The sequence below is a fragment of the Danio rerio genome, chromosome 1, assembly GCF_052040795.2.
Source record: "Danio rerio strain M-AB ecotype USA chromosome 1, GRCz13ab, whole genome shotgun sequence".
NCBI lineage: Eukaryota > Metazoa > Chordata > Actinopteri > Cypriniformes > Danionidae > Danio > Danio rerio.
Genome location: NC_141021.1, coordinates 43,730,312 through 43,742,990, shown reverse-complemented (window position 1 = coordinate 43,742,990; position 12,679 = coordinate 43,730,312). Strand labels below are relative to the sequence as shown.

The 12,679-nt window shown below is 34.0% G+C and overlaps 2 protein-coding genes and 1 pseudogene across 3 annotated transcripts in view; all 3 read left to right on the top strand.

The window, feature by feature from the left end:
* Positions 1–12,679, top strand: part of LOC147837451 (uncharacterized) — a 79,997-nt gene that overhangs the window by 45,243 nt on the left and 22,075 nt on the right. The gene's annotated exons all lie outside the window — the stretch shown is intronic.
* On the top strand, positions 6,356–8,273 carry LOC147846958 (uncharacterized). Its single transcript, XM_087238370.1, has one exon. The coding sequence runs from the start codon at positions 6,356–6,358 to the stop codon at positions 7,295–7,297; it is 942 nt and encodes a 313-aa protein (XP_087094496.1). The 3' UTR covers positions 7,298–8,273.
* LOC147837456 (uncharacterized) lies at positions 11,067–12,613 on the top strand (annotated as a pseudogene). Its single transcript, XR_015477293.1, has one exon. The product of XR_015477293.1 is annotated as an uncharacterized LOC147837456 (transcript).

Sequence of the window (12,679 nt, the reverse complement as noted above, 5' to 3'; positions counted from 1 at the left end):
TTTTGTGTATGTCTGTGTTTTTGAGAAAGTGAGTAAGAGAGAGAGAACAACTGATTTAAAAATAAGCAAAGCTGTCTATGACCGCCACTGTTCTATCTTTTAAAATGGTCTCAAATGGAAAAAACTATTCATAAAGAGAGAGAGAGAGAGAGAGAGAGAGAGAGAGAGAGAGAGAGAGAGAGGCTCGTCATGAAAGTGAGTGCTTCAAAACTTCTGACTGGATTAAATGAATTATTGGGATGTCTTTTCACTAAGCTACATTAAGAGTTAGAGCAAAGTACCTGGCACCAAATGAATAGCCCTATATGGCTTAAAGGAAGCAGAAACTTACTTGGCCACTTGGCTGTGCCAATAATGTGACTGAAAACTATGAATATGCATACCCTGTTCAACTCAAAACTGAAATTTATTTTCGTCTGGTCTTTTTCACTGGGAAATTTTTTAATTTTAGAAGACAATTTTTGATGCATCTGAGAATCTTACATCTAACTCTTTAAATACCATTTTATAACTAACTATATGTTCAAATATTTCTGTCCCATGAACTTCTCTTTCAGAAGACTATTATTACTTTTCCAATAAGGACGGATTTTCACTCAAGGCTAATATTTAAATTAATATAGAATAGTACAACTTTTCCTCATTAAATAATCTTCAAACCACAAAGGTCTGTTTGGCTTGTTACATACCAAAGCGGTGGTTTCACAGACATACATGTGGCATTTTCAGTCACTGGTTTTAAAAGGGTTAGTTCACTCAAATGTGAAAAACATGAACAACATAATTTATTCACTCTCTCTTAACTCAGAAGAAGATATTTTAACAGTATTTCTAGCTGCAGATTATAAACTTGTGTCTAACAGTAATACATTGAGTGGAATTAAATCCATGTTTTCATCACAAAATAAACTATAGTTTTATGTTTGTTTTTGTTTACTTTATTCATTTCAAGTTTATTCAGTTCTGTTTCTTTTCACAATAATTAGTAGTAATCCATGCACCAGTCAATGCAAAACCCTAAATACGGGTAACAGAACAGCACTAATCAAGCATAATTACAATTAATTATGAGTTCATGTAAATGTTAGGGGATGCTGTGGCGCAGTAGGTAGGGGTGTCACCTCACAGCAAGAAGCTCGCTGGGTCGAGCCTTGGCTGGGTCAGTTGGCGTTTCTGTGTGAAGTTTGCATGTTCTCTCTGCGTTTGCGTGGGTTTCCTCCGGGTGCTCCGGTTTCCCCCACAGTCCAAAGACATGCAGTACAGGTGAATTGGGTAGGCTAAATTGTCCATAGTGTATGTATGTGTGTGTGTATGGGTTTCCCAGTGATGGCTTGTGGCTGGAAGGGCATCCGCTGCGTAAAACAAATGCTGGATAAATTGGCGGTTAATTCCGCTGTGGCGACCCCTGATTAATAAAGGGACTAAGCTGAAAAGAAAATGAATGAAAGAATGTAAATGTCAGAGACATGAGGCTGATTGCCAAGTACTTGAGCTAAATACCTTGAACATATATCAGATCAGAGCTATAGGATGAGTTAGGCATGCAGAAGAGAGTGTAGAATTGATTCGAGAGCTGATGTTTGTATTTAAATAGACCTCTGTGGTAGATGTCAGATCTGGATTGGTGCTCGCTATCAATGGCTGACCTGACCGTCAGATGATACCAACTTGACTGACTTCTCTTGTCTGGACTAACACAATACTCAGTTTTTAAAAGTCTCAGTAAAAGACAAGTGTTTTTATTGAATTTAAAAAAACTGTTTAACACTCAAAACAAACTGAGGATCTAAACACAGCGACTCAAACATATACAAGAACAAAGTACATGAACAAATAGATAATACAAGGTGAAATAATAATAAAATAATTAATTAATTAATTAAAAAAATACTTTTAGGCATCAGGGTTGAGGGGTGGTGGGGAGATAATTTGGAATAAATCTGTCCACACAATATGACAGGAATGGTTTCCAAACTCTGAATCTATTTTTGAGCCTTAGGTACAATTCATTCAATCATTAATTTTCTTTTCAACTTAGTCCCTTTATTAATCTAGTGTTGCCACAGTGGAATGAACCGCCAACTTATCCAGCATATGTTTTACGCAGCGGATGCCCTTCCAGCTGCAACCCTTCACTGGGAAACACCCATACACTTCCATTCACACACATACACTACGGACAATTTAGCGTATCCAAATTTAGCGTACCCAATTCACCTGTACAGCATGTCTTTGGACTTGTGGGGGAAACCGGAGCACCCAGAGGAAACCCACGCAAACACGGGGAGAACATGCAAACTTCACACAGAAATGCCAACTAACCCAGCCGCGGCTCGAACCAGTGACCTTCTTGCTGTGAGGCAATCGTGCTTCTCACTGCGCCACCTTGATGCCACCTTAGCTTTAGACATATTCTACCCATTTCGTGTGTGTTGGTGGTTTAGTGGACTTCCACTGCAGAAGTACAGCACTTCGGGCCAACGAAGAAGAGAAAGCTGGTGCATTGAATTGACCTGCTGTAAGTGCAATGTTTTCAGATGTCACACCAAATATTGCTATGTTAATAAAACTTGTAGAAAGAACTAGAGAAACTGTGGGGGCTTAATGGGTCCTTTATACAGATGCGGTGCTATAATCACACAAAAGACCTCAACCATGCACTCCGAAAAACCACTGACCAGCCTTTTTTTTTTTTCGTGTGTGTGTCTTTGAGTTTGTTATAGTAGTAGACTCTCAAGAGAATCTGCATAATGAACTAAACCATATGTTTAGTTGGCCATATGTGTTGGCCATATGTTTAGTTGGAAAGTTTAATTTCAAACAGTTTATTTGTATTTTCAAGATCGGAGATCAACTATTTCAACTACTTGCTGCTACTAACAGAATATGGCAATAAATGGCATTTAAACTCACATTGTTAGCATTTAACACTGAATAAAGCACAAGGGGTGTACCTGAGGTACCATAGTTTTCTGTTGTACTGCTGTGAGAAATAGAAACCAATTTTTAATATATCAAGATTGGTTAGAACAAAAACTCCTTTTAATATGGGAAATATTTTTTCTATCACATGCCATTGCTTTTATTTTGAGCACTGTTTAAATCACTCACTCCTGTCCTCAATCTGGCAACCTGCACTTGCATTTGTTTTGATCCAGTAGTGCAATACCTAGTTCAACCACTGGATGCCAAACTTACATACTGGACCTTTAAACTCTTTAGCTAGCTGAAATTTTCACTCCACCACCTGTAAAATCAAAGATAACATTTCTGACCTGGTTTGAAAGATATATGTCATATGTGCGACATTCCTCAGGAAACTATCACAACTGGCTAATTAGTTTCTCCAATAATGCATCAAAGTAATAGATCCCTGAACAAATAATGCTGATTATCATGAATAATGACTGCCATATTCTAAAAACCAAAGGTTATGAAAGGAAATCTGTTAAATGCTCTCTGTAAAATATCTACAAAAGCACATTCAAATACTGCAATAATATTGGTTTGCACCATGTGCTGTCATAAATATGTACATTTATCAGCAAACCCATATGACATAAGCTAAACATCAGTGAAATCCTATGCAAACACAGATCGTGCGAGCACAGAAACATGTATAAATGCATAGGAACAGATGGAAGGCATACTTTACTCTGTTTTGCATGTTCTGTCCACATATGACAGCCCTTTCTATCATTTTAATAAATGTACTGAACACTAATGTGTTAGACTGCATGCATGACTGAGCACACATTTGACAAGGCAAGATTTCAGCGACACTCTGGATCTGTTGTGCCTCTAATTCTTTATCATGAACTTGTTAATGATCTGACTGAGCAGAGTGTAAGACAAATGACACAACTAACTTGCTACCTTTACATTATTCAGTGGGGTCTTAAAAAGTCCTAAATCTATAAAAATTGTGTTGTAGACCTTAATTTTTTTTCAGGTCTTAATTTTTTCTGTATAGTTACCCCATCTGGCCATTTTCACTCATAAAATCACCAACAATCACAATCTAAATAAAACTTTTGATTTAAAAACAGCATTTTTAACTCTATGTTCTATGTAACTAAATGTTCTAATTACTTTCCTTACAGTAACATTTGTTTAAAAGTTCTCCATTTATTTACTGGTGAGGATACTGACCTGACCTATATTTTATTATTATTAAATTATTAATATTATTATTATTATTATTAGTAGTAGTAGTAGTATTGTATTATTAAATTATTTTGTTATAATCAATTTTAATAGGGCAAGTGAACATTTTCTAACTGAGATATTCTAAAAAAATCTTTAGCATTTAGCACTGCATAAGTCTAAAAATTCATTCATAATGGTCTCTAAAAGGTCTTTAAAAGTTCTAAATTTAACGTGGTGAAACCTGCAGAAACCTTGACCTTAGATGTATGAACCGGTATGAACACTATAAAAAAATGCTGGGTTGTTTTAACTCAAATTTGGTTATTAAAACAGTTATTAAAAACAGTTTATTAAAAAATAATAATTAAAGATGTTACTTAGCTGGTGTGTTTTTTTTATTTAAAAATTGTATTCAATTGTATTAGGTCTACAACCTTCACCATTATCACAATTTGCCTAAATAGTTACACTGTTGCACTTTTGTCTGCTCCTCAAATGCATTAAGCATTAGTGTTGCCAGACATGTGGCTTCTTAAGTAAAGAAAACCCTGCTCTGTAAAAATGTCCATCGATTAACAGTTTCTTGTAGTTTGAGATTATTGGATGTTTACCTCTGTTTACCCTATCAGATTGCATTATGGGATCTTGATGTCCGTGCTTAGTTTTAAAGTTTAACAATGGGCTTTGGTTGACATTTTTAGAAGTAGTTTGAAACAATAGATTATCTGAGTTTGTCTTGTAATTTATGATACAGAACTTGAAACAATGCTGTTTCAAATGACAGAAAATCTCAATACTAGTCACTTTGTTAAACCAACAACATTAAATGAATAACAAAATAAGTTCAACAGTTAATATGAAAAGTTGATAGAGCAACTTCACCTGTATTTTCTCAGAAATCAACAATCATTTTATTATTTTAAATTATTCCTAACATTATACAGTATACATATAAATATATATAAAGCCATTTTAAGGACAAAATTATTAGCCCCTTTAAGCTATATTTTTTCCTGATAGTACAGAACAAGCCATCATTATACAATAACTTGACCAATCATCCTAACCTGCATAGTTACCCTAATTAACCTAGTATAGCCTTTAAATGTCACTAAGCTGTATTGAAGTGTCTTGAAAAATATCTAATAAAATATTATTTACTGTCATCATGGAAAAGATAAAAGAAATCTGTCATTAGAGATGAGTTATTAAAACTATTATGTTTAGAAATGTGTTGAAGAAATCTTCTCTCTATTAAACAGAAATTGGGGAAAAAAATAAACAGGGGTGCTAATAATTCAGGGGGGCTAATAATGCTGACTTCAACTGTATATTTTTGATAGTCTACAGAACAAATCATCGTTATACAATAACTTCCCTAATTACCATAACCTGCCTAGTTAACCTAATTAACCAAGTCACCTTAAGATGTATAGAAGTGTCCTGAAAAATATCTACTCTAATATTATTTACTGTCATCATAGCAAAGATTAAATAAATAAGAAAATGTGTTATTAAATCTAGAAATGTGTTCTCTGTGTTAAAAATCTTCTCTCCGTTAAACAGAAATTGGGGGGAAAAATAAAGAGGGAGGCTTATAATTCTATAACATATATATATATATATATATATATATATATATATATATATATATATATATATATATATATATATATATATGTATATATATATATATATATATATATATATATATATATATATATATATATATATATATGCATTATAATAATGCATTCTCACCATGATGCAGTCTTTTTAAAAAAAATGAACACACACGAAAACAGGTGTCTTTCCAACCGCAACAGTAAGTAAATTTTACATGACATGAGTTTAAAAAAAATCACAATCTTGTGCAAAGCAAACACAGTATATACCCATATACATATATCTATAAGCTGACTATCTTTTGTGTTTGTTTGTAAACTGATGAAAGACACTTTGTGTGGCTGGTTGCAGTTGGGATTTATTTAAGCAATTTTGGCACGTTTTGTTTGCTGTTTCACCAGTGCAGGTTTGACTCTCATTTGCTTTCAATATAAATAAATTACACAGAACTAACAGAGGCAAAATAATTGGTTTGTGTTTAAATTTATATTTGTATTTATTTTGCTTTTTTGCTTTTGAATACTTAAAATAAATAAAATTGACTGGTTATTATTTATTTTTCCTCCAGCTCTCAACCACAATGAGTAATTCATCTGAGCAAGTGGATAATTTAACTTCTATGTTTAATGAGACTCTAGTTTCAGAGTCTGACTTTGACTGTAGTTATCGAGAACATTTTGCCCCTATCTTAGTTGCTATTATCAATGCTCTGTGTTTTGCTGTGGGAACACCTGTACATTTCTGCTCCCTCTTGGTGTTTCTTCAAAGGAAATTCAAACCCAATATGGTGTTTCCACTAAACATGACTATATTAGAACTAACTTACTGTTTAGTGTGCTTGCTAAACTTAATCCTTATCATTACTTTATCAATGTCAGTCCAAATAGTGATGGTGATTTTAAATGGTCTCCACTGGTCTGTCAGAACCTTTCTCCAGATCTGCATGTGTCTTGAACAGTACATAGCAGTGATTCATCCAGTTGTGTTCCTGAGATATAACGGCATCCAGTACAGAGTTGCACTGGCAGCGGCATCTTGGCTAATCGCACTGGCCAACAGCTTGAGGCTGTTTTTCACAGAAACAGAGTTCCCAGATGAAGTTTTCTTTGCATTTTTTTGCATTGGGCTGATCATAACCTCGTTCTGCTGCGCTTCTGTCCTTCATGCTCTAAAGCGTCCAGGACCAGGAGATCGAAACCATGCAAAAGTAACAGAGAACGACAAAGCCAATAAAACCAAGAGAGGCAAGGCTGCTGAGAACCAGCAGAAAAGAAAAGCCTTCAGAATCATCTCTCATGTTTTAGTGTCGATTCTGGTTTGTTATTTACCTCTAGTAGTGGGTTTTTTTATGCAGTCAGCTCAAATTGACAATCGGGCAATTAAAGATAATGTTGTTCTGGTTATGGCATGCATCACTATGCTTTCTGTATCAGTTACACCTCTGATTAGGATGTATAATGATGGTCAGCTGAAACCCAGAATGTGGTTTTCAAAGCTTAGAGAACTCAGAAAAGAAAAATAAGAAGCCATGTGCATCCAGATTTATTTGAGCTTTTTGCTATCTCTATTTCTGAACTTTATATGTACATATCAGCATCATATTATATCAGCTGTGCATTAGTTAACTTAGCTGTACAGTGATGCTTTTTTATTTACAGCTTAAAGAAAAAATGTTACATGCTAGTTCTGTAATGTAATTTCAGGTTAAACTGAAAAGCATGCTGTTTTCCAAGCTAGTTTTACCCTTTATTTTCATAACCATCTGAATATATTTCTATATGTCTGGACCAACTATGCCCTTTTTTAATCTAATGTACTATAAATCGCCAAGAATGTGTGTTTAATATTCAGCTCAAAATATCATATATCATTCCATGCTTTATATGCTCATGTTTTGAGTGGAATTGTGCTGTTTGCATCTGTTTAAAAGTTAAATAGCAGATTTTAGTTTTGGTTTTATAATGGTTTAATTCTGTATATTACGCATGTGTGACATTGTGTTTTTTCTTTTGTCATTAAAGTTTATTATCTGCATGTGTTTAAATCCTGACCAGTTAAAACTTCTGAAATATATATTTTTCTGAGCACAAACATTCAAAGCACAAGCACATTTGATTATTTTATTTGGAATGACTAATACTAATTAAAGCAACACAGCATCCGAATGATCAGAAAGAGCGGGACATTCTAAAACGTTTAACATGAACTAAGTTTAACGTGGCTTAATGTACCTAAACATCAACCAGAGAAATCCACATTTCTCTCAAAATTTTTCTTGTAATTAACCCCAACTACTGTAAAAAGAACAAGTCTCAATTTCATAGATAATGAGAAAAACATCACGTTAAGTGTATTTTTGAAGTTCATTAGAAAAAAAAAACTTAACGTGGCTTATACCTTAGCATCAAGTAGGGAAAATCTAATTTCTATCAAATTTTACTCATGAAAAACAATTTCTAGTGTCAAAAATGAGCTCTAATCTTAGAGATGGAAAATTATGAACATATTATGTGTCCAAAAAATCTACCCAAATCACCAATCTATGAAAATGTACTTGTAATTAACACCAACTACTAGCAAAAGATCAAGCCCTGATTCTGTGGATGAAGCGAACAATGTCACATTAAGCATTTTATCCCCATTAAAGTCCATAAGAGCTTAATGTGGTTTACCTTAACAACATTTGGAGACAATAAAAATTATATAAAAATACACTCATAAACACTTTCTGCTGTTAAAAGAACAAGCTCAACAGTATCACTTCAACAGTCAACAGTATCACTTCAAGCATCCTTATGTGGCTTAACAACACTGACTAGGGAAACCCAAATTCTGTCAAACTTTACTTGTGATTAACACTAACAATTGTCAAAAGAACAGGCCTTTATTCCATAGTTGAAGTCAACAATACTACATTATTTGTTTTCTTCTCCATTGAAGTCCATAATATGGTTTAACGTAATTTTACAACAACTTAGGGAAACCTTTGAAATTCAGAAAAAAATCATCTGTAAAACACTGGCTTGTTATATGCTGTGTGGTACAACAAAAAAAGACGGCATGTACGATATTGGAAATATATTGCAAACTTTACAAAATTGTAGTAATACTTTAGATTACACTTAAAATATTTTTTTGTAAAATTAAATAGATTTTAATTCAATAAATAAATTAACAAAAAATTTTGTTAAAATTGTCAAAGAGCAAATCGTTTATGTTTTTTCTTGTATTTATGTGTATTAGCAGATGTCTTCAGATTCCAACATTTTGGTGGCCTTCAAGGAATTGAGCTTCCAAAAAATGGAAATTCTGTCATCTTACTCATCCTCCACTTGCTCAAAGCATGCTTAAGTTTTTTTTCTGTTGATCTCAAAGGAAGATATTCTGATTGCTGTTTAAAAAAACATTGACTTCCATAGTATTTTTTTATTACTGCTGTTTTTGACGACTGCATTTTTGCGTTAATGAATCCCGCTAATGACCCACTTACCCTATAAGCCACTCTCAAACACTCAGTCTTGGCGAAGTCTTGTTCAGCCCCGGCCAGCATTTCTGAGCGTTCTATCCTGCCTGATCTCCTGTGTATTACTCCAGCCCGTTTCTGACTCTGCTCTGCCTTCTGCCTGCCCACGACTTAAGCCTGTTACACGGACTCTGATACTCGCTGCCTGCCCTCGACCCAAGCCTGTTACACGGACTCTGAATCACGCCGCCTGCCTCTGACCCATGCCTGGTAAATCTCTCTGTGTTTGTCAGCCGCCAGCCCTAAGACCTTTATTGCTGTTATTGTTGTATGTTCGCACCTTTGTGCGTGTTGATTGTTTGAGTGAAAGTGTGACTAATAAATACTGCATAATGGATCCCTCCGTGTCAGTCTCCCCGTTACAGTTAAACAGTTGGAATAAATTCATAAAAGGTTTAAACCACTAGAACTTGAACCAATTTTGTGGATCGTTTAATCCAATCAGTTATCCAACCTAAATTGTAAAGTTTTATGATTGTTTAGGACAGAAAAGTCTAGAAAATCTCTTGATTTGATCACTGTTGACATTTTCTATCAGAGTGTGCATTTTGTTTTTTGTATGTATACAATAGAAACATTGAAGTGCACTGTTAACATGCAGGGTTCCACACAATTCAGTCATGTTGTCCCAACACAAGCTGATTAAGTAAACTTAACACTTTTAACAAATTTATTAGGATTGAACATAAAAATTTAAGTTGTCCCAATGAAATCTCAAGAATTGTGTTGTTTCAGCTCATTTTAAATGATTAGTTTAAACATGTGCTGTGTAATATGCTTAATGTATTCAGTTTTAGTAAGTGTTACGCTGAGAGCACACTGAATGCAGTGACCACTTTTAAGTTTCAAAAAACATTTGTTGAAAATGAAATATTTCTTCAGTGTAACATATATAAAGATACTTTATTTTTATTTCTGTACATTATGTATTTTGGGGTGGCACGAAGGCAGAGTGGGTAGCGCTGTCGCCTCATAGCAAGATGGTCACTGGTTCAAGCTTCGACTGGGTCAACTGCCATTTCTGTGTGGAGTTTGCATGTTCCCCCCGTCTTTGCATTGGTTTCCTCCATAGTCCAAAGACATGTCGTATAGGTGGATTGGGTAAGCTAAAATGTCTGTATAGTGTATGTGTGTGGATGAGTGTATGGGTTATCTGCTGTGTAAAACATATGCTGGATAAGTTGGCGGTTCATTCCGCTGAGGCCACCCCAGATAATAAATTGACTAAGCCAAAAAGAAAATGAATGAATGAATGAATGAATGAATGAATGAACTATGCATTTTACTTATTTGAACCAGTACAAAAATTGTATAATATTTATTATTCTTAGTGTTCAAAATGGTTTGAACACAATAATGATGAGCTACAGTCAACACCAGAACCAAATATATGCAAACAAAATGGGAGTGTGCACAAACACAATCAAAATGATAAACGTTTGGTAGCTCACAGTGTCTGGGATTCTTCCTGTCAAGGTTTGACATTTCTTTGAAACTAAATCAATATATTTAACAGTAAATCAAAGCAAAGCTTAACCTGAAATCAGTCTTTCTGCCTGCTTGACTTCATATTTGTCTGTTTTTCTGTTTAATTTGTCATCAAATTAATGAAGCCATTATGAAAATTCACACACTCATTCATTTTTATTTCCCCAGCACTTTCAATCATGTGGAATTCATCAGTCATAATCTGGAATGCAACAATATTTGAATGGTTCTGTGATTGTGGGGACATTTTGGGACTCATTTCAATCATATCACTTCTTTAATGTGTTTCAGTGTGGGAACACCAGCCCATTGTTGGTTCCTCTGGATTCACCTCCATGGGGACTTCAAACCCAAAGTGGTGTTTCCATTAAACATCTCTATTCTGGAGCTTTTTTACTGTATCCAGTGCTTTACAGAGATGATTGCTGTCAAACATCCCTCTATGTTGGGCCAGAGCATACTTCACTTTCTTATTGGTCTTGGTTGGACTTTCAGACCTCTCATCCAGATCTGCATGTGTATTGAACATTATTTGGCTGTGATTCATCCTGTAACTTTCCTGAAATATAAGGGCATGCAGTACAGGATTGCACTGGTAACAGTAGCTTGGCTTATTGCATTGGGCAATGGCTTGAGGCTTGTTTCCATTGGGATGTATTATTTTCAAGGTCATGTATTCTTTTTAGTGTTTTGCATTGCAGTGATTGTAACTTCTTTTTGCTGTGCATCTGTTTTACTTGCTCTGAAACATCCAGAACCAGGAAATAACAACAATGTATAAATGAAAGAGAAGGGCAGACACAATAAAATTGAGAGAGGCAAAGCTGTTGAGAACCAGCAGAAAAGAAAAGCCTTCAGAATCATCTGTCAAATCTTAGTGTCTATTTTGGTTTGTTATTTGCCTCAAGTAGTAACTTATTTTATACGCACTTCTAAAGTCACTAAGCTTTCTTATGTATGTCAAGCTATTCCACTGATTCTGTCAGTCACCACAATTACTCTGTTAATTTCGCCACTAGTCAGACTGTACAGTGAAAGTCATCTGAAATGCAGGTTCTGCATTGCCAACATTTTCAAATAAAATAATTACTGGATTTAAAACAGTTAAATTTATTTAAACAGTTAAAACAGTTATTATATATTTATTGTTATGTACTACAGTAATGTAGAGTAGTGTACTACGCTTTATTATCCATGTTATGAAAATATTGTGAGCATATTGATATTATATTCAAAACATGTTCATTGTTTTAATGAAGTTAATTAATTTAAAGTCTTTGTTAACCAAATGAAAAGAATAAAGTGTATTCAAAAATCAGCACTTATTTTTGGATCAGAAGAATTGTTTTGTAAAGCAGTAATAACTTATTATTTATTTTGAACTAAAGCTACATTGCATGTGATCAGTAAATAAGTCAAATGTAGATATTCTTTACCGTTTTTAATTAAAGTTACTGGAATGAGTAAAACTTAGTTAAAATACTTTGACTTCATAAAATATCTTAAATCTTAAAAATATTTTTGCACTCATTAAAGCATAAATGTCCTAGACTCATTTTGTTACCTATTTTTCAAAATGGAAACTGCAACGAAGAAATCAGTCATTATATGTTTTTTTTAAAAACTGTCAGCAAAACCATCCATACAGAGTAATGGTGTTTTCATAAAAAGACATCATGTTTTCCTATTCAAATATTGATCTACAATGTGTTTAGACAATCTGTGAATAAGCCATTGAAAAAATAATATTATTGTTAAGAAGACATTCATGACACGAGCAAAAACAACAGGCACAATTCTATGCAAACACTGCATGAGTGGATCATGAGTGGGAAAAGAAAGAAAGAAAGAAAGAAAGAAAGAAAAAAAAGAAAAATAATTATTAAGAAAAGA

Coding starts and splice junctions, on each gene's coding strand:
- LOC147846958 (XM_087238370.1), top strand. CDS start 6,356: ATGAGTAATTCATCTGAGCAAGTGGATAATTTAACTTCTATGTTTAAT.